The sequence below is a fragment of the Mobula hypostoma genome, chromosome 9 (assembly GCF_963921235.1).
Source record: "Mobula hypostoma chromosome 9, sMobHyp1.1, whole genome shotgun sequence".
NCBI lineage: Eukaryota > Metazoa > Chordata > Chondrichthyes > Myliobatiformes > Myliobatidae > Mobula > Mobula hypostoma.
This window is the reverse complement of record NC_086105.1, coordinates 32629059-32651296: the sequence shown is the minus strand read 5'-3', so window position 1 is coordinate 32651296 and position 22238 is coordinate 32629059. Positions and strand designations below refer to the sequence as shown.

Genomic DNA, 22238 nt, shown 5'->3' with positions numbered 1-22238 from the left:
TCAGCAATCTGAAACAGTTTCTCTCTCACTATCTACTGAGTGTTTCTGGGGTTTTAAATCTCCTTTTAACTACTCATACAAGCAATAACACAAGTAAACTTTCTTAAAACAGGTCACTTTTTATAATGTCCTTACCCGATATCTACCCATTGATCCAATTGGCTTCCTTTGTGGTTGAGGCTCTTCCAAGCGGCCATCAGGGTATGCATGCTTGTAGAAACAGTTCACCCCAAAGGGACAAGTCCCACGTCCCTGATCAAAATATCGACATGCTTTATTGCTGCAGAGCAAAAGATAAATGTTTACTGAAAGCAGTTGTAGGAATAGCAACATTCATCTATAAATCAAGTCATTTTTAATTCACATTAGCATCCTTGTAGTCCTATCAGTAGTTATTAATTGCATGGGAAGCATTACCAACAATGAATCGATGTTAAGCACAATCAGAAAATGCCATCTATCCACTTGAATGCACTTTGGGGCCTTACCTGTATCATCAAGCTTACATTACATAACTGCATCTTTATACTGTGGAAACCAATTCCCTGAAGCCTCTGATTTAATATGGTCGCTTTAATAAGGTTGAGAAGGAAACATCCATAACAATTCGACAAATCTGAAAATGATCCAAGTTCTGTTGTGTTGGTTGGTGCTTGTGTATTCACAAAAAGCATCAATGTTGCTCTGATTCAAGTAAAGGCCATGGGAATCCATTTGATCTGTGCTGGAACTGGCACTTGGCTACAATATGGACATGAACTTCTCCAGGATTGTCAGCAGATTCTTATACTAAAGATATTGAAATCAACCCTTGCAACCAAATAATATACTAGCCATTTTACTGACTATCTCTTTGTTAGCATTTGATTTGAGTAGAATTAATTTCTGATTTGGGATTTAACAATATCATAGTATTGATTAATTTTATGTGATACAACAGCAAAGAATGTCAAAGAAATAATTTGTAATGAAGAATGTAAAGCTGAAGAGATAATGTTTCTTGGTCATTACTTGATTTATTTTTTAAGTCTGGGAAGAGGAAAAGGGACGGATGGGTGTGAAAACTGAGAATATTTTCTCAGGAAATTAGGGCTGAGAGTTCACACTACAGCAGATACATGTGATATTTCTGAAATTCATGAAAAATAATGTATAAGAGTGGAAGGAACTTGAATTTGGACTTAAAGTGGCCAGTTAGTTTACCAGCTCACATATCTTTGTGATGTGGGGAGAAATCAGAGCACCCAGAAGAAACTCATGCGGTCACAGCAAGAAAGCCAAAACACCACATAGATGGTAGTCGAGCTCAGCATCCTGGCACCGTAAGGCAGCAATTTTACTAGCTACACCCACTGTACTGCCATTTACAAACCAAAATTCCACTAATGCAGTAGAGGAATTTAAATTCAGTTAAATAAAATTAAGTGATAAATAAAAATAATCACATAAGAGCCCTTTCTGGTTCACTGATGTTTATTATTTGCACCCAGTCTGGGTATACAGTACATGACTCCAGAGCTGCAGCAATGTGGCACATTTTAGAAAGCCACACAATTCCAACAATTACCAAATTTGATCCTAGGCATGAGATTCAACAAAACTCTGCAAAAACACACCTCCAGGGACACCATTTCTAGACTGGCAATGGAATTCATGCAGTTGTTGGGTAGAGCAATCAAGCAGAGCTGAGTTATAATTATAAAATCACACCTTTCATCCAACATCTCCAAATTCACCACCATTTTGCACAGAGGGCTGAAGAGTTATACAATAATGAATAAATAGCCCCAAGTGTCTTCATTATTAATTCTGCTTTACCGGATGTCATGACCTTCTGCACCCCCTGAACTGACAATTGAGGGCCAATAGAACTAGCTTAGTTCTGAGCATCTTGGCTGGCATGGATGACTTGGGCTGAAAGGTCGGTTTTGATTGCTATATTACTACTATGACACAGTCAACATCACCATTAATGGCAAAGCTAGCAGAATTCTGAAGGACTCAACTGCCAGGCTATCACTGTCATAGATGGTGACAGCCAAAACAAGCCACAGCACTGTCACAATGGTGAAACTATGCATTAGAATCAGCTTCTGTATAGTTACAATAGTGGAAAATTGCCCATTTGATCCTTAAGAATGCAGCTTTGTAAAGCTAGGTTGATACCCTATACTGAAGAACCAAATTTTATTTGATGGATGGCCCTCCTTGCTTCCTGTGTACAAAATGTTGGACAAAACTAATTGAATAATAGAAGAGTTCATTGATAGTGCTATTAAGCACAACCTACTGACCCCTAGCTCTATGATCATCTTGGATTTCATACAGTCTCCAAAGTTCATTACAGACTTGGTCCAAAAAGCAGAATGTTAGAATTGAGACAAATTTCACTATTCAACATCAAGGCTGGATTCAAATAGTTAAAATATAACCATAGCAAAAAATCAGTATCAAAAACTAAGAACATGGTTATGATTGTTGGAGGACAATTTAGTCTCCAGTGATTGCTGCAGGGGCTCCTCAAAGCAGAATTCCTTTTTTATATAATTTTTATTGAGTTTTCAAACTTGATTACATGAAATACTAATATCTACCCTCCCCCTCCCCTTAACCCTTCCCCCCAATATATACCCCTACCTAAAAGAAAGAAAAGGAAAAAGAAAGAAAGAAAGACTGCCTGCACATTGGAAGGTCTCCACATGCTCCATGGGATTCGAAATAAATTTAATATATTTATTTGTTACTTTCCCCAAAGGACCAACATCTTTATCATCGGAGCACCTAGATATGCCAACCTATCTTTTGTAAATAAGGGCGCCAAATATTCAAAAATGTATCATATTTATCTCTTAAATTATAAGCAATTTTTTCAAGTGGAATACAGCTAAAAATTTCATTATTCCAACAATCCATACTTAAATACAAATCTGATTTCCAAGTAACTGCTATAGCCTTCTTGGCTACTGCCAATGCGATTTTTATAAATTCTTTCTGGTATTTATTCAATTTAAGTTTCAGTTTTATCCCTACAATGTCACCTAATAAAAATAATATAGGGTTATGTGGAAGTTGAGTTCCAATAATTTGTTCCAATAAAACTCTTAAATTTATCCAAAAAGGTTGAATTTTGGAACAAGACCAAGTAGAATGTAAAAAAGTACCAATTTCTTGATTACACCGAAAACATTGATCAGATAAGTTTGAATTTCATCTATTTATTTTTTGCAGTGTAATATATAATTGGTGGAAAAAAATTATGTTGTACTAATCTAAGTTGAACATTTATTGTATTTGTCATACTGTCAAGACATAGTCTTGACCAATTTGTTTCATCAATATTAATACTCAAATCCATTTCCCATTTTTGTCTTGACTTGTGAATTCCTTGTTTAAGTGTCTGTTTTTGAATCAGATTATACATAGAAGAAATAATTTTTTAATTTTTCCTTATTGAATTAAAATTTCAATTTCATTAGGTTTCGGCAAAAACATTGTTTGACCCAGTTTGTCTCTTAAATAAGCCCTTAATTGAAGGTAACAAAAGAAAGTATTATTTGATATTTTATAGTTATTCTTTAATTGTTCAAATGACATCAGTATACCTCCTTCATAAAAGTCTCCTATACATCTAATCCCTTTTTGGTACCAATTATATAAAAGTTGATTATCCATTGTAAAAGGAATAAGTCTGTTTTGGACCAAAGGTCTCCTTGCTAATAAAGATTTCTTTATTTCATCATCAACATTTATCTTATTCCATAGATCAATCAAATGTTTTAATATAGGAGATTCTTTCTTTTCCCGTAGCCATTTAGATTCCCATTTATATATAAAATCTTTGGGTATATTTTCTCCTATCTTATCTAACTCTGTTCTAATCCATGCCAGTTTTCATTCGTCAAAGGAAGATGCAATAAATCTAAGTTGATTTGCTTTATAATAATTCTTAAAAATTGGAAGTTGTAACCCTCCTAAATCAATTTTCCACGTCAATTTTTCCAATGATATTCTTGACATCTTACCTTTCCAAATAAATTTCCTCATACATTTATTTAACTCTTGAAAAAATTTCTGTGGCAGTTGTATTGATAGTGTTTGGAATAAATACTGCAATCTAGGAAACATATTCATTTTTACAGCATTGACTCTACCCACTAATGTTATTGGTAATATCATCCATTTGTCAAGATCTTCTTGAATTTTTTTCAATAGTGGTAAATAATTAAATTTATATAAATTCTTTATATCATTATCAAGTCTTATACCTAAATACTTTATACCATTTATCGGCCATCTAAATTGGGTTGCTAATCTACGTTGACTGTAGTCTCCTTTAGTAAGAGGTAAAATTTCACTTTTATCCCAATTTATTTTATACCCTGATACTTTCCCATATTCTTCCAATCTAGAAGATAGTTTACGTAATGAATGCAGTGGGTTTGTTAAATAAATCAAAACATCATCAGCAAATAAATTAATCTTATATTCCACCTGATTAACTCTAAAACCCTTAATATCTGAATCAATTCTAATTAGTTCTGCTAATGGTTCTATCACCAATACAAATAAAGCAGGTGATAATGGACAACCTTGTCTAGTTGACCTTTTTAACTGGAATGGTGTTGCAATTTGACTATTTGTCACTACTTTAGCGTTAGGATTAGTGTTTAAGGTTTTAATCCAGTTTATAAAAGGTACTCCTAACCCATATTTTTCTAATACTTTAAATAAAAATTCCCATTCCAATCTATCAAATGCTTTTTCTGCATCCAAGGCTTCTACTATACTCATTTCCTCCCTTTTTTGTGCCAAATGAATTATACTAAGTAGCCGAATTACATTATCTGCTAATTGTCTATTTTTAATAAATCCTGTTTAATCCATATGTACTAATTTTGGTAAATATTTAGATAATCTACTAGATAAAATTTTTGCTATTATTTTATAATCCGTGTTCAACAAAGAAATAGGCCTCTATGATGCTGGTTTTAGAGGATCGCCATCTTTTTTTCGCAATACTATTACAATCGCTGTCGAGAAAGGTTCTGGAAGTTTATGTGTTTTTTCTGCTTGACGTATTAACTCCATAAAAGGAGAAATTAATAAATCTTTAAACTTTTTATAAAATTCAGATGGAAAACCATCCTCTCCTGGAGATTTATTACTTTGAAGTGATCCTAAAGCTTCTTCAACCTCTTTTAATGTAAACGGCATATCTAATCCCTTCTGTTCTTCCGAATTCAATTTTGGCAAGTTATCTGTGATAAAAATCTTTCTATCTCATTAACATCATTTTGTGATTCCAATTGATATAATTCAGAGTAGAAACTTTTGAAGGTTTCATTAATTTCTAAAGGTTTATAAGTAATTTTATTTGCACTTGTTCTAATTACATTTATCATTCTGGAAGCCTGTTCTGTTTTCAACTGCCAAGCAAGAATTTTGTGTGAGTCTCTCACCTAATTCATAATACCTTTGCTTAGTTCTCATGATTGCTTTTTCCGTTCCATATGTCTGAAGCGTATTATATTGTAACTTCTTATTGACAAGTTGTCTTCGTTTTTCTTCTATCATATGTCTTTGAGATTCTTTTTCTAATTTTGTAATCTCTTTTTCCAATTGATCTAGTTCTACCATATATTCCTTCTTAATTTTAGATGTATAACTTATTATCTGACCCCTCAAATATGCTTCCATCGCTTCCCATAATACAAATTTATCATCAACTGAATGAGAGTTTGTATCCAAAAAATTTGGATCTGTTTTTTCATAAAATCACAAAAATCTTGATGTTTTAATAATATTGAGTTAAATCTCCATCTATAAGTCACTTCTTCTTTATCCGTCATTATTATTGTTATTAATAAAGGAGAATGATCTGACAATATTCTCGCTTTATATCCATAAATATTCCATATTTACATTCCATATCTTGAATATTCATTGATAATAGAAAAAAATCTATCCTTGAATAACTTTTATGACTGTTAGAATAGAACGAATAGTCTCTTTCTTTGGGGTTAATTCTTCTCCATATATCAATCAAATTTAAATCTTTCATCAATGATAAAGTTAGTTTTACTACTTTCGATTTTGTAACAGCCTTAGTTGGTCTGTCTAAGACTGGGTCTAGGCAAAAGTTAAAAGTCTCCACCTATTAATATTTTATCATGTGCATCAGCCAAATTCAAAAAAGCTTCTTGTATAAATTTTGCATCATTTTCATTTGGTGCATAAATATTCATGAGGGTCCATAATTCGGAAAAAATTTGGCAGTGTATAATCACATATCTCCCCGCAGAATCAGTTATTAGATTTTGTATTCTAATTGGTAACATTTTATTGATCAAAATTGCTACTCCCCCTCGCTTTTGAATTAAATGAAGCTGCAACAACACTTCCCACCCACTCTCTTTAATTTCTGATGTTCTGTTTCTGTTAAGTGTGTTTCCTGCAAGAAGGCTATATCTATCTTCATTTTCTTAATGTGTGTTAAAATTCTTTTTCTTTTCACCGGTCCGTTAAAGCCCATTAACATTAAAACTCAAAAAATTCAATAAGTTAGTCATTATTCTTAACAAAATTACTCCAATCTAACACATTACTTAACATCTCAATTCTCATAGTTCCTTGGGGAATCTCTTTAAACTTCACCATGTTGCTATGTGTTCCCCCCCCAATCATCCAGGCAAAAAGAAAGAAATAAAAAATAGATATAATATAAAAAGAAAAAAACAAAATACCCCCTCACTAATGTTGTGAGTGAAAAAGACCACAACATTACCCCCCTCCATTTTGCGGGTTATGGCTGTCGCCACGATTGCACACATGAATCCCGTAGCGATTGGTCAGTATTTCTTCCAGCTCCTCCGTAACAAAAAAATTTATTAAAAAATTTTTATTTAAAAAAAAATTTAATGTCACTATTCCCAACTAATATTCCTCAAACTTTTACATTTCTTCCCCTCTATCATATAGTTAATAATATAGTTATATATTCTTCCGCCTTTAAAAATCCACCAAGTCTATTCCCTGTCCCAGCCTTCATCTTTATCCATCTCGCTCCCCTAGACTTCTTCTTCTGTCTGGTGAATATTCAAAGATGCTCGCACAAACTTCTCTGCTTTCCAGTAATCATCAAAAAATCTTTTTTCTCCATGAGCCAAAAAAATCTTCAAGGTTGCAGGATAGCGCAGTATAAATTGATAACCATGATCCCATAAGACTTTGTTCACTGGGTTGAATTTCTTCTTTCTCTTCAAAAGTTCATAACTTATGTCAGGGTAGAAAAAAATTTTGTTCCCTTCTGTCATCAATGGCCCTTTTCTATTCTTGGCAGCTTGGGCAGCCGCCTGTAGAATCCTTTCTTTGTCTTGAAATCTTAAACATTTTATAAAAATTGATCGCGGATTTTGGTTATGTTGTGGTTTTGGTCTTAGAGCTCTATGTGCCCGTTCAATTTAAATTGGCCAATCTCCCTCTTCCATTTGCAAATTTTCCGGGATCCATCTCTGAAAAAATTCTATTGGATTATCTCCTTCTGTACCTTCTTTAAGACCAACAATCTTAATATTATTTCTCCTACTAAAATTTTCCACCACGTCCACTTTTTCCAACAACCGATCTCTTTCCGTTTCCCAGGCAAGAATATCATTTTCTGTTTTTTCCACTCTATCATTGATAGAGCAGAAATCAAAGCAGAATTCCTAATCCAGACATCAAGATATTTCATAAATGACCTTTCTCCATTACAAAGTGTGAAATAGAATATATGAGATGATTGCTGTACTCAGTTCCAGTCACATCTCCTGATCCTGGAAATAAAATTCAAGCAACACAGATGTTCACCAATGGCACCTCTGCTCAATATTCAATAACTGTTACTCAAAACAAAATATCATTATTCAGGAAATTAAACTGGACTATTATTGATTATAGAGGCAAGTCAGGCACCATTCATCAGGAATTCTTCATTACGACATACCTATATCCTCAAGCCTTTTTACTATGTGCAGAAAAGAAGCCTAATAGAACATACTTCATTTGTTAGAATTGGTCAGACATTAGATCAACATCATCCAGGGAAAACCAACTTACTCGAGCAGTGCAAAGCAATACATCATAAATATTCACTCCTTTTTATCACCAGTGCACAGATGCAGTAAGTTTTCCATCGTTAAACATTACAGCACTTCAAAGATTTTTCCAACAGTGGCTACTGACAATAATGCCATGCAAGCTGGAAAACAACAATCTTCTAACGAATGGAAGCAGTTGTAGGCCATTTTCCCTCTGGCATGACTTCCATCATTAAGATGAGCAGCAATTTTATATTATCATTGCTCCATATCCCCTAGCAATAACATACACACTGAAAAGCACTTTCAGAATTGTAAATGTTTCAAATGAAATCACCTCTCATTCCAGTAAACACGAGAGAATGCATGTAGTCTGTTTAATTTCTCCTCACATGATAATCCCAGGAAACAATCTGATAAATCTTATTTATATCACATTTATTGGCAAATATACCCTTCCTTGGGTAGGGAGACCAATTCTGTAAATAAACTCCAGTTTCAGTCCCACCATGATTTTATCAATTTTCAATAAAATGCTTTTCCTTGTAATCAAATCTTTGTACAGCAAAGGTCAAAATACTACTTGGTTCTCTATTATTTGTTGTACCTGCACCTTCTATTTCATTGATTTGTGTACAAGAACATCATGTAAAGTCAATCCCTTTGAACATCACCAATTCTCAACCTCTTACCAGATCAGTAACACTCTTATTTTCTATATTTTTATTAAACAAAGTAGTTACTTCATTTTTTCCATATTACATTTCATCTGTTCACTCACTTGGCCATTCATATCCTCTCGAAACCAGTTTCCTCTTCAAAACTCACATTACCACCCTGTTTTACTCCGTCTGGTTCTTGCTCAAAGCCAGACACTACCTTTAGTTGCATGTACATACAGTATGTGATCATACTTTGTCATCAACAGAACTATCTTGGAACTCCTTTTATTAATACTGTAAATATCTTTACTCTTGCACTGTAATAGTTTGAAAAGGAAGCTTTCTGCCTCCTTTTCAATGGCAACAATTCCAGTCCTTGGCGGTGATATACAAAATTTTAATATGGATATTAAGGATTCACAGTACATCCTCTCAGTCCTAACTAGATCATTCACACAGTTCCAACATACTGAAGACCCAAAGAATGTTTCTTGCATAAAATATGAATCAGGATTTGATACAAAATTTCCTCCAGCATTAGCTGATGTTCTACAGTAAATATTCTTCATTTCCTTGCACTGAGATCTTAACTGCATTTTGCATAAAGACCCACACTCAACAAATCAAAAAACAGCTTCTTCTTCTCTGCCATGAATATTATCTCATTATCCTTTTTTCTTTTTGCACTACATATTTCGTAATTTATGGTAATTTTATTTCTTTGCACAATACTGCTGCTGCAGGACAATAAAGTTTACATTGTAGGACGGTGATAATAAACCAGATTCTGATGACATAGAACTTCTTGTATAGGAACAAAAGCTTCTACAATAGCATTAAAAACATGTAATGCTTAATGTACATGGATGGTTGGTTTAAAGTAGATGTTTTGGTGCTAATACGAGAAAAACTAAGAGGGGTACATTTTTGACATTCTTCAAGTTCCAACTGCTTAAGCTAATGTCCACTTCTCACTTGTTTAGCTTGAGATACAGTCAACATATGAAAAATACAGGACAGGGCAACAAGAATGAGCAAATCTACACCCATTTACTGCTGGTCACTGACTTTATCAGCATTATAATTTTAGGCAAAATGATTTGTAAAGACTGCACAACTACATTTGCATTATTTTTTTCTGTACTTAAGTTTTGTATGGCTACATGAACATTAGTATGGGAAACCGAAAACATATCAAAAATAGTGACTGCAATAATATAAGCAACACTTAGATTGGAGACGTATCATAGTCAATTTTACCTCATTGCCTCTTTATACTTCTTGATAAGTTTTTGTTTTTCTTCCTTGTCTTCCACCCAATATTCACTAGGAATGACAAAATTTGATGTAATTCGACATTCCGGACAGGATCTGAAAAATAAAATGGTGAAAAATTACAATGACAATACCATAAATTTATCTGAGATGTACAGGGAAGTTAAAGGAAGGCCTAATTTTCTACATAATCAGAAAACTGCTGAATACGTAACTTCACACAGAAACTGAAATTTTAGTGATCAATTGACTTTAAATGGATAGCAGCACAACACAGTATTTGCATTCTGAACAATAAAACTGGAAACAACTAAATTAGGATTCTATCATTTGCTTAAGCTTTTAAATCACCCGAAGAGTGATAAATATATTTTGTCTTCTGGTTTTCCTTTTGATGAATTCATACTTGGTTTGAATCTTTTCCCATATTCAAGTAAACTTCACCTGACATGTCCTGTAGATATAGAGACAATGGTGCAACATTGCACCACACCACTGCAGCAACCCACTCCAACTAGTCAGAATTCTAAAAAAAATTTCTTGAGGGATACACTCTGGGACCCTTTCTCCTCCAAAGCAAATTTGAACATACAATTTAATTGGGAGAATGTATATAGACAGGACAGTAAATTACTGAGAGTAGATCTACAACACAAACATTAGTAATTACAAATTAAAGCTAAGCAATTATAAATAAAAATTTCAATCCAAATTTAAAAGAGGTCATCTATTTAAGACAGATAAGGCAAGTTTTATTGCCCTCTGAGAATTAGGAGCCTTTGGAGCTTGAATAGAAAAAGACTTGAAGATTTTTAATGCAAAGTTAAGTACTCAGTAAGCAAAGTGGTACAAGCTTACTTAGGACAGGCAGAAACAGGAAGCATAACATCTTTGATCTTTATTGAAAAACGGAGTAGGCTCAAGACATTTGCCTTTTCAAAGGACTTACTTTACAATTTTATTTTCAAATTGTTTAGCACTCCTCCATTTTCGAATACAATTGAGACAGTAGGTATGACTGCAGTTGGACATGATTCCAAAACGCCGCTCACTTGCATTTGTTTTCTCGTATATTACTTCCATGCAGATGCCACATATAATGTCCTTGCTGCGTTGAATGGCAAAAGATAGTTCCATGTCCTTCTCATGGGCCTCAATACAAGCCTATAAAGTCAAGAAAATGCAATATTACAATTTTAAGAAATGTAAATTAAAGTTAACATTGTTGACATTCACATTCTAAAAGTAAATGCTACATGAAAATGTTACATATTCAAAGACTTTTGCTTAAAATCTCAATCAAAAACAGCATCCAAGATTACAACCATACATAATTAACATCATTAGCAATTCACTGTGTTCAAATATTTTAGTACATAATTCACAACTCTACTTTTGAAGTACTCAAACTACTTACTTAACGTATTCCTTAGCACTGTTTACAACCATAATCCTGCCATCAGCAGTTTGATATACTTTGTCTTCAGTATAGCATTACTAAAGAGTGTTAAAATAAATCCAGTGTTTCATGGACTATTATCTGCATTAAACATGAACAAGCAGCAGGAGGAATTGGTGTAGAGCAAATGGCTCAAATATGAATTTCAGAGCAAATTTTATCCAGCAATTGTATTTTATTACAAATGGAATAGGCAAAGTGATTATCCACACTTTAAATCTGTCTTCATTTTACCGTCACATACTGCTTTAAAGGACCCTAAGCACAATACAACTCTTTCCTTGCTGTTCAATTACTTGCCTTTATGTGGTCTGATCTTTGAGAGGCATCAGTTGGGTGAAGAACCTGCAGGCCACACATATCGCATACATCTCCATGGAGGTAAACGCAATTCACACCATATCGACACTCTCCCAAAGCAGCATATGGACACATTTGTTTCTTAACTTCTTCAACAGTCTGTGTGGCCTCAAAGCTCTCTTCTATTATTAACTTTTCCATTCTTGCTTCCTGGTAAGTTGGTACAGCTGTAATGAGAATATTTAAATGATCCTGTAACTAGTTACCAACAGGACCTTACAATAGTGTGTCAAAAGTACAATTTCAATTCACTACTTAGACCATATTAAAATATCATCCAATAGACTTATAGAAATGAAGCAAGAAAAGGCAGAAATGTTCTGATGGGGAAGTTGAGGTGGGTGGATGAGGAGTTAATTTGGTTGCCAAACTTAGTTACTAATTAAAGCTTCTCTTAAACAAAAATTCCAGAATGTAGTGTGCATGTATTCCAGAAATGTTGGCCATGAGCACCTAATGAGCAACAGTTAGTAACCTTCTCCTGAAGGAGAAAGAAATGCTTTATTTACAGTGTCTGAGATGAGCAAGCTACAAAGATTACATTCTAAGGAAGAGCTTGCTCCCCAATTACTTGTACACTACCATTCAACCTGAATAGAAATAGACTACAGGCTCAACATACTAATCAACTATAATTGTTGAAGTTCAGGCCCAAGTAAATGAAAGCTTAAGCATTTTCTACTAGAAAGGAGAGGATTCCTAGCCCTAAGCTATCTCTGACCTCCTGATCACTTAATGAGATCAAAGTGGGCAATTTACTGGCACCTTTTATGTTTTAAAAACACATGGGAGGCACAACAGTAGAATCACAAAAACAAAATATATGGCTGATATTTTTACATGGATGCAAGAAAAGATAAAACATTTTTCAAAATACAGCCATCATTTTACATCTCAGAACAGTTTCAACCTAGATTTCTAATAAGCCATTACTAGCAGATATTTATTGCACACATGATAGAATACAAGCTTGTCTCAGGCAAATAAAATTGTCAGCAGTACAATCTTATTTTTGACTATTAATTATCAAAATACATGCAGATTAATGTGTAGACCAGGTTTAAAAATAGGTAACAATTCACTCACATCTGGTATTGTACGAGTCAGATAGATCTCATTCTCAACTCCGCTATGTATAGTAAACAGCAGACAAAAAGATCATGTATGGCTTGTATATGACTCCTGTCCACGTGTACCAGGGCTGTAAAATTTCAATCACAACTAGCCAGAGTTGTTACATTTTTAAGTTCAAGAAAGTTTGCAGGTAACTCAATAATCCCTCTTCTTCTCTCTATAATTTCTTGCTAGACAGATCCTACAAAGCCTGTTGCTGTTCCTTCTGGCACCAAGACTAGCTCCTTATCTAGACCAAAATAAGTTTATCATTTGGTGTGGATTCAATTCCTTGGTTCAAGTTCAATTAGATGTTTGAGTGAAGTGCTGTTTTAGAAAATTCCAAACAAAGTTCTACCATTAAATGGATAACTTATTTTTTTCCTAGTATGGAGTACTATTGCAAAGTGAGTTTGCTGTATATACACAAGAACAAAACATTAAATGTAGTAGCAGGCCAAACTATGCTGGTGTTGGAACAGCTCATATTCAAATTTATGACATCTCAAAAGGAAGCATTTATTGTGTATCAATATCAGTGTATAATCAGGTGTCTGTTTTTACAGTCCTTCTCTGTATTTGGTTCACTCAAAAACTCAGCTCTTCTCCAAGATATTTTCATTACAAGGATCCAAAGAAAATGTAAAATTTCCGGAGTGGCAGCTTCCTGGGCCATTCACACCTTTCACCTGTATTGTTATCAATTATAAATTTCCATAAAAGCAGCATAAACCACAGGGTGTTGATTTTTAATTTTCTTTATTAAATCAAAGAAATATAATAGCTATGATTATTTCTAAAATGTTATCACTAAAACATTACTACTGTCTGCTGCATCATTATTGAAGAGCTATTTTACAAATAAGAAAACAAAAACCATTACAATAAAAGTTAACTTAAAATACCACTACCAGTCAGTTATGTCTTGATACTTATTATAGGTTTAGAACACTTTAAACCTTATAACAGGACATGCCTTTAGTTTTAAAATATTATTTTGGCTAAAAACAAAATCAATGCCTAAGCTAAAGGTAAATCAGTCAGTCTAGGATCATTTCTACATAACATATATTACATAAGTAATAAAATCAACTCAAACATAAGCCATAGGTCCAAATGTTCTCAAACAACTTGCACAATATTTAAAAAGCTGACACTGTAAAGATGGTCAGCAATTTTAGGATTGCATAAGAAAATTAAAACACCTGGAATCATAGACGTTTTTACATTTAGCAGTAAACACCAAATCAAAATACTTATTCCAAAGGATTAAATTTAAAGGAAATCTTTGCTATATATTTGGAAGATGCTTTCTTACCTCATGAGGCTCATACATTATTCCTCAAATATAGAAAGCATATTTGCGTTTATTGAGCATTTGAACAGTTGTATGATAGAGCACTGCATTCTGTGATTGGAAGTCAGGCTGTAGAATTTTTTTGGGCAATCACGTCCACTAGCATCAAGTTGCTGAAGGATCATTTTATTAAAATGATATTGGCTGATATACACATGACAAAAAATATTTTATGACTACTATTGCAACTGAAGAATACAGAGATGCTTGGATAGCATTGCAGGTTCAGGAAATGATTTAATAATCAATAATGTTAGCAGTTATCAGTAAACACAAATCCTGAAATTGTTTTCTTATTTTTCTTTTATAAAACTAAGGATATATCACAATTTTATATAGTCCTGTGCAGTTTATCATTTCCTGGGTTTAACTGACCATTTACGTTATTTTAAAGTTGAAAGAAGGAGTAATGAAACACTTTCAACTGCTTATTATTCCAAAGTAACAATATCATTCCAATCCTAAACAAGTTTTCTTAAGCACACGTTCCTCAATGACTGATCACAACATATATCAAGCCACTCAGATTGACTATGCACTGCAATTGTACTGTTCTATCTTCTACTTGCTCAATGTTAATAACCCTTTTATAGAATCTTTGCTATTGTTGCAACACTTTGCTTTAAATATGCATTTTGGAATATTTGTGCAAATTAAGGGCAAAACTTACTTTACAATAATCAATCTGGACTGATACCTGATTTAAAAAAATATCAAGAGAGCAAGAAAAAAGGCAACAATAAAGCTGCAGCAAGCAAAGTCAGATGGGGAAAGTGGGAGAAAGAGCTAAAAGAATTGGAGCAAGTCCTTTGAGCTGTTTCTATTGTTCATTTAGATCCTGACTGATCTGTACCCCATTCTATTTTCCTACTTTAAAACTATGTGCCTCAACACCAAAGCCAGCATGGTTTTCTGAAAGGAAAATCCTGCCTGCCTAACCTACTGCAATTTTTTGTGGAAATTACAAGCAGGGTCCACAAAGGAGATGTAGTAGATGTGGTGTACTTGGATTTTCAGAAGGCCTTTGACAAGGTGCTGCACATGAGGCTGCTTAGCAAGGTAAGAGCCGATGGAATTACAGGGAAGTTACTAGCATGGGTGGAGCATTGGCTGATCAGCAGAAAACAGAGTGGGAATAAAGGGATCCTATTCCGGCTGGCTGCTAGTTACCAGAGGAGTTCCACAGGGGTTGGTGTTGGGACATCTGCTTTTTACGATGTACGTCAATGATTTGGGCTATGGGATTAATGGATTTGTGGCTAAATTTGCCCATGATACAAAGATAGGTGGAGGAACGGGTAGTGTTGAGGAAACAGAGAGCCTGCAGAGAGACTTAAGATAGTTTAGGGAATGGGCAAAGAAGTGGCAAATGAAATACAATGTTGGAAAGTGCACGGTCATGCACTTTTGTGGAAGAAATAAATGAGCAGACTATTATTTAGATGGGACAGAATTCAAAATGCAGAGATGCAAAGGGACTTGGGAGTCCTTGTGCAGGATATCCTAAAGGTTAACCTCCAGGTTGAGTCAGTGGTGAAGAAGGCAAATGCAATGTTGGCACTCATTTCTAGAGGTATAGAATGTAAGAGCTGGGATGTGATGTTGAGGCTCTATAAGGCACCTGTGAGATCACACTTGGAGCATTGTGTGCAGTTTTGGGCTCACTATTTTAGAAAGGATACACTGACATCGGACAGGGTTCAGAGAATATTCATGAGAATGATTCCAGGAATGAAAGGGTTACCTTATGAGGAATGTCTGGCAGCTCTTGGGCTGTATTCTCTGGACTTCAGGTGATCTCATAGAAACATTCCAAATGTTAAAAGGGCTGAACAGATTAGGTATGTTATTTCCCATGGTAGGGGAGTCTAGGACAAGAAGGTACGACTTCAGGATTGAAGGATGTCCTTTTAGAACTGAGATGTGGAGAAATTACTTTAGTCAGAGGATGGTAAATCTGTGGAATTTGCTTCCACGAGTGGCTGTGGGGGCCAAGGCATTGGGTGCATATAAAGGCAGAGATAGTTAGGTTCTTGATTAGCCAGGGCATCAAAGGGTACAGGGAGAAGGCAGGAGAGTGGGGATGACTGAAAGAATTGGATCAGCCCACGATTGAATGGTGGAGCAGATTCGATGGGCCGAATGGCCTACTTCTGCTCCTACATCTTATGGCCTTAATTCAATTAACACTATAAAATATCCACTGCGTTTGTAATACAGTGGATTCTGATTAATTGGGAAACATCGGGGTCAGTATATTTTGGCTCAATCAGCCGAAGTTTCTTGGAAATAGTTAAAAGGTATTAAAAAAAACTACAGTTTAATGAATAATTTATATATTTAAAAGAAATACAGAACAAATTAAAATAGTACCAAACCTCCACAGTACTACAAAACTGTGTCTTAGTTCCTAATAAGTTATCGATGGAGGAATTCATCTGTGTGTTCTTATAATTGACTGTAAATGAACAAAATCCGTGCAGTCTCCTGGTGCAGATAATGGACTGCCTTCATACAATGCTTTAGATGATTGCATCCTCCAAATCTTCATTTTCATTGCAACATTCAAAATAATTAACAATACCTTTGTAATTCCTAACTTGTTGAAATAGTTAAATTGTTTCATTTTCACTCCCAGCTGTTTCTGTTATCTCCAAGACTGAATACTTGAAACCACAGTGAGCAAGACACAGTGAATTGTCTTACTGCTTATTTCTTATCAACTATCAGTGACAAAAATCACTGATTTTTGAACACAAACACACGCAACTAATGTTCTAAGCACAGTGTAGTGTTTAACAGCCACAGAAGTGCACGTGACTGATGCTTGTTAGAAACTGTTCGGCCCCAATTAAGCAGCATAGTGTCCCAAATAAATGAAGGGAATCCCGGCTATTTTCTTGATTTAGTTTTTGTTCTTTTAGAGTAGTCCCAAATAAAAGGCTGGCTCAGTGAACCCAATTAACTGGAATCTATTGTATATTCATAATTGCTTTATAATATTCACAATGGCCTTTGAAATTTTCATATTCTTACTGTGTGAAAAAAGTTTTCCCAATTTCCTATTTAAATGACAACAGCTTTAGACTTATTCCCTTCAATTTTCTTCCCACTCTTTTCACAGGAAATAATTTTGCTGTATCTGCTGCATCAAATCCTTTGCTCCATACTTAATATTATACAAGAAAATTCAAAACAAGTTTAAGCAACCTTCTTTCATAATTAAGCCCTATAAGATCTTGATTATATTTATTAACAAGGACTTTTTATTTTGAATGTTCATGGGGTGATGAAGGGTAGCAGTTGTGGTGGGAGAACATGGACAAGAGTGCTCATCAGTTTAAATAAACACCAGAAAAGTTCAAGAATCCTGCTATAAATTCCTAATTAATAGGGAACAAATACAAATTAATCTTCAGTGTCAAATAGTCTTTAGCAAATGGCACTAACCGATCTACTCGATTTTGAATCAGATTCATGTATTATGGTTAGCCACACATATGCCCAAAAGAGAATAATGTGTATAATACTTTCCTGGTTGTATACTGTACATTTAAAAAAACCCAAGAGAGAATTCTTTTGAATAAACTATTGATGATTAGATACAAAAGTTGCAGCTGGTTCAAAAAATAATGGGCATCCTATATGATATCAGTTATAGATTATACTTAGCTGCATGTAAGCCAGTCAGCATAGCGACAATTATTGCAAGGCACAACTGCCTTGTCTCAATTGCAGCCAATGCCTGAACAAATACCTTCAATAAATTCTCAAAGGCATGCCATGGAAGCATCATCAAATTTTGATTAGAGTCCGATGCCTAGGAATTTTACTCCTGCCTCTTTCTTAAAGTCTATGACTAGAAATGTTCACCTTCATTAGTGGTAGGCAGCCGTTGATCTCAGGGGATCATGGGTTTGCGCCTCTGGTGGACTGTGTCCTCTCCAGGGCACAAGCCTGGGTGAGAAGGTTTGAAGAACTGGCCTTTGCCCATGCAGCGGGTTCCCCCTTTCCAAACCACTGATGTAGTCCAAGGGAAGGGCAAGTGTCAACACAGCTTGGCGCCAGTGTTGTCACAGAAGTTGACAGACTGAAGTCGTAAACAACATCAAACTACCTTCATTAAGCGACTTGAAAGTATAACACATCCTTTCAAATGGTACTGATTTATAAAGTTCAAGTACTGTATCTCTGAGGTGACTCTAAAACTCAGGAAGAGAGAAGAGATGGTTTAACAATTTAACCAATGATTCACTAAATGGCTTGACAAAAACATCCTTCATTAATCTTGTCAATTTGAACTACTCTAGTTTTTGATTTTCTTGCAAGCTGCTAATCAGACACATGTGGCACCATCATTTTAATGTTTAAGGAATTACTTTCTAGCAACTTACTAGCCCAGATTAGTAATGACAACAATTGCTTGTTCTGATTTGACACTGAAGAAACTCGGCAGGAAAAAAAGTTCATAACTCAAATATTTACATTAAAGCTGCTGTATTAAATGCAGCATGGACCTCAGGTTTGTAATCCCACTGCAACCCCTCTATTTTCGCAGAGCAGTCTGAAGCTAAAAGGAAGTCACAAAGATTTAGGTTCTTTCAAATAAAAGCATTAAAATAATCAAATATACAGGAAAAAAAAACAAATCTTGCCACAGGTTTACAAATTATGCACAGAATAACATTTTTCTATGACCAAGCTTACATTCTTTATGCAAATACCTGCATTTCACCTGACACTCATGCAAAATGGTTCAAGGCCTAAAAAAAGGTCAGTAGCTGCAAATCAAGTCGCAGAATGAATTCAAAATACAGCTTATTTGCTACATTTAAACTATTCTAAGATTTTATTATCTGAGGCAATTCAGCTGATCAGCAGAAATTTAATCATGCCAACTGAACAGTAAATCAATCTTCAACTTCTGACATTCAATCCATGTATTACCACCCATCTCTGAAAATGCTTCTAATGCCCTTCCTACTAAACTAAAAACTGAAACATGAAAAAATTCAAAATAACTTAACCTTTTTAGAAACTACATAAGGAAACTTTTGAGCAATGTAAAGGAACAAAGCATGTTATGTAGAAGGGATGACATTAAATACAAATCTAAACAGTTGTTTACTTTACATGGGATATGATGGAATTGGAATGAAAGGTTACTTCGTCTCAGAGCTCCGAAGAGAGTGATCAATCACTAGCACGTCATAAAACATTTACAAGCTAATCTGTCTAACTCACTCTCTAGATAACTGACACCAGGGAAGACAAAAATGGACTACATATTGAAAGGAATCTAATAAAATTAAATAAATTATGACTGTGCATTTTTACAACTGTAAATACAATTCTTGAGAAATGCATTGCATAGGCAAAATGTTGTTTTAAATTGCTAAAACATCACTATAGTAAACATAATGTTTTAAAATAGTCATTTCTACACACTGCAAAATAAGGTGCACTTCAAGAGCAAGTGAACAAGCAAGGTGGTTATGGATTCCATACTGCAGAGTACAACAGCTTTCTATCACACCTGGAATGCAAAGAAACCTGGTAACTGACCAGATAGGAAAAACAGCACTTAAATATTCACAACAGTGTAGTCAGGTGAAGAGTGACTTTAACAGTGTGATTCAGAGAGATGGTGGCTTGATTGCAGTATTCTATTTCAATTCAGCTGCCTCCTTAGTTATTCCTTGCTGTAATCATGCTTGTGAATAAATGCTTCGTATACCAGTTGTCAAATATATGCAACCAGTCAAAAGGTGTTTGTGCAATAATTTTTATAGAATTTTTTTGGAAAGCTATCCAGTGAAATTAATTGTCAACAAACAGCTGAATAAATTACAATCCACCATTAAACTCAAAAGACAAATTAATTTTATTCTGATTCCTTAAATACTTGCCAAAGTGAATAAGGTTTCATATGCTAGACAAGCTTGCATAACCAACAAAGTTAGTTGAAAACAATAGTACCAAATGAATAATTTTTAAAATATCAAAACTACAAATTTAAAATTTACTACCACTTTCTGTAACAGATTTTAACACTAGTTAAAATTGAAGTCTCACTTTTTAGGATTTCTTCAGTAAATTCAACAAGTAAATCAGACTATAAAGTCTGGTCCTGGGTTGATCATACTATCCTTTCTCAATACTTAGAATAGAATAATACAGTTAAGTATAATAATGCTACGTCCCTCTCATATAATTTACAGTTTTGAATTATATTGTCAAAGTTCACAAGAATTTCCTAAAGAAGCCTGACTTTTAAAAATAAAAGACATTTGTCTCTGCACATGAAAATGCTAATTCAAGAAGGTCACCAAGTTTACACCTTATTAACATCAATGTGAAGATGACATGTATGAGACAACTGCTATTAATTTCAATGGTTATCAAATTTTCAAGTATTCAATAATAAAGAATCAGATTGAGTAACTTCATATCCAGGCTGCCAGCTTCGAAGTATTCTTTGAAGAAGTCTGCTGCCTTTTGGCTGCCGAAGGCATTGAATATATAAAGACCTGAAAGGTGCGCAATTTCTTTTATAGAAAAGGTCATTTCAAAAGAAAAGTGTAATTGCCAAATGTAACCTAACAATGCAACCAGGAATTGTAACCAGGAATTCATATGGTTATGGGAGAACTGTTCCCCTGTAAAATATGTGAAAACCAATTTTTATGAAAACTCATAACTCTTGAAACTAGGTGAACAGTGGAAAAATGGAGCTGCAGTTTCCCCTTCTGGTTTTAACAGCAGTGTATATACAGTCAGGTCTGCTTCAGTACCTGACAATCCACAAGCAGTCACACTGGATCAGGCACTTGAGAATCCTTTTGGGGAAAAAAGGAAATATTGTTTAATTTATCCACCTCTTGAGGAGTTTTACGTTACACACCAATATTCCTAGACAAAAATTTTAAAAGAATTGCAAATGTTGATGGCTTTTTAATATCAAAAGCTACTGGCAGAAGAAATTTACTTTGATTAAAAAAATACTAAAATTGATAGCTTAAAACAACACCAAATTGTTTTACTTGGATATTATGACTAGCCCTTTTGGCCAAAAGTTCATTCCTGCCACCTTAAGAGTATAATTTATAAGCATATATAATGATGTTGGACATAGTTCTCAATTTGTATTCAAACATTGCAAATTAATTTTTATTAATAAATTTTATATTCAGTTTTACTAGAAGCCACATTGTTAAAAATGTGGAACTGTAAAGTTCCAAGGAGAAGCTCATCTGACTTCAGTAATTTAAATAGTTGCATTTTGGTCAGGAAAAAAGACCAAGGGATTCACAAAAATTAACACTTTAGTGTTTGTAATCGCAGCAAGCCTCAAGATACAGAAAATGCCAGAAAGATTCAGTAAGTACTTAATATAGGGGTGGGGGAGGGAGAGGTAAAGTGGGTGGGAGAAACGGATTAATCCAATTTTATCATCTTGCTCTCTCCAGACATTGCTTGACCTGCATTTTCTAGCATTTTCTGCATTTCAGATCTCCAACATCTACAGTCTTTTGCTGTAGTCACACTGTAAATTAGATGTCAAAACATAAAATAATTGATTTTGATCTAGGAACCATAAATAAAGCAAATTCAAGTTCAATAAATATTCCTGATTTGTAAGAATATTAATATTACAATAAATCATGTTTAGTCTTTAACAGATAAGAGCAGAAAAACCACTGCATATCCATCTCATACACAACCACTATAAGTTACATGTTGAAAATAACAGATGTGAATAACTTCTCCATTTCATCAACTGAGGTAAACTCGAGGTCACCTCATCTTTCAAATGTCAGCTACTCCAACTTTGGTAGTATTTTCAGCTAATAAATGAATAAATCATTTGCGAGGGGAAGAAGTTTAAAATTTAAGTCCAGCTCAATTGCAACCAAACAAAGCCCAACATAACC

The 22238-nt window shown here is 34.3% G+C and overlaps 1 protein-coding gene across 1 annotated transcript in view; it reads right to left on the bottom strand.

Moving 5' to 3' along the window:
• The window catches only part of mkrn1 (makorin, ring finger protein, 1), a 61228-nt gene that overhangs the window by 3446 nt on the left and 35544 nt on the right, over positions 1 to 22238 (bottom strand). The window contains exons 4-7 of the mRNA XM_063058022.1: positions 11775 to 12001; positions 10965 to 11179; positions 10001 to 10111; positions 136 to 280 (exon numbers count right to left, since the gene is read on the bottom strand). Of these exons, the coding sequence (XP_062914092.1) occupies positions 136 to 280; positions 10001 to 10111; positions 10965 to 11179; positions 11775 to 12001 (698 nt within the window). The remainder of the gene's footprint in view (positions 1 to 135; positions 281 to 10000; positions 10112 to 10964; positions 11180 to 11774; positions 12002 to 22238) is intronic.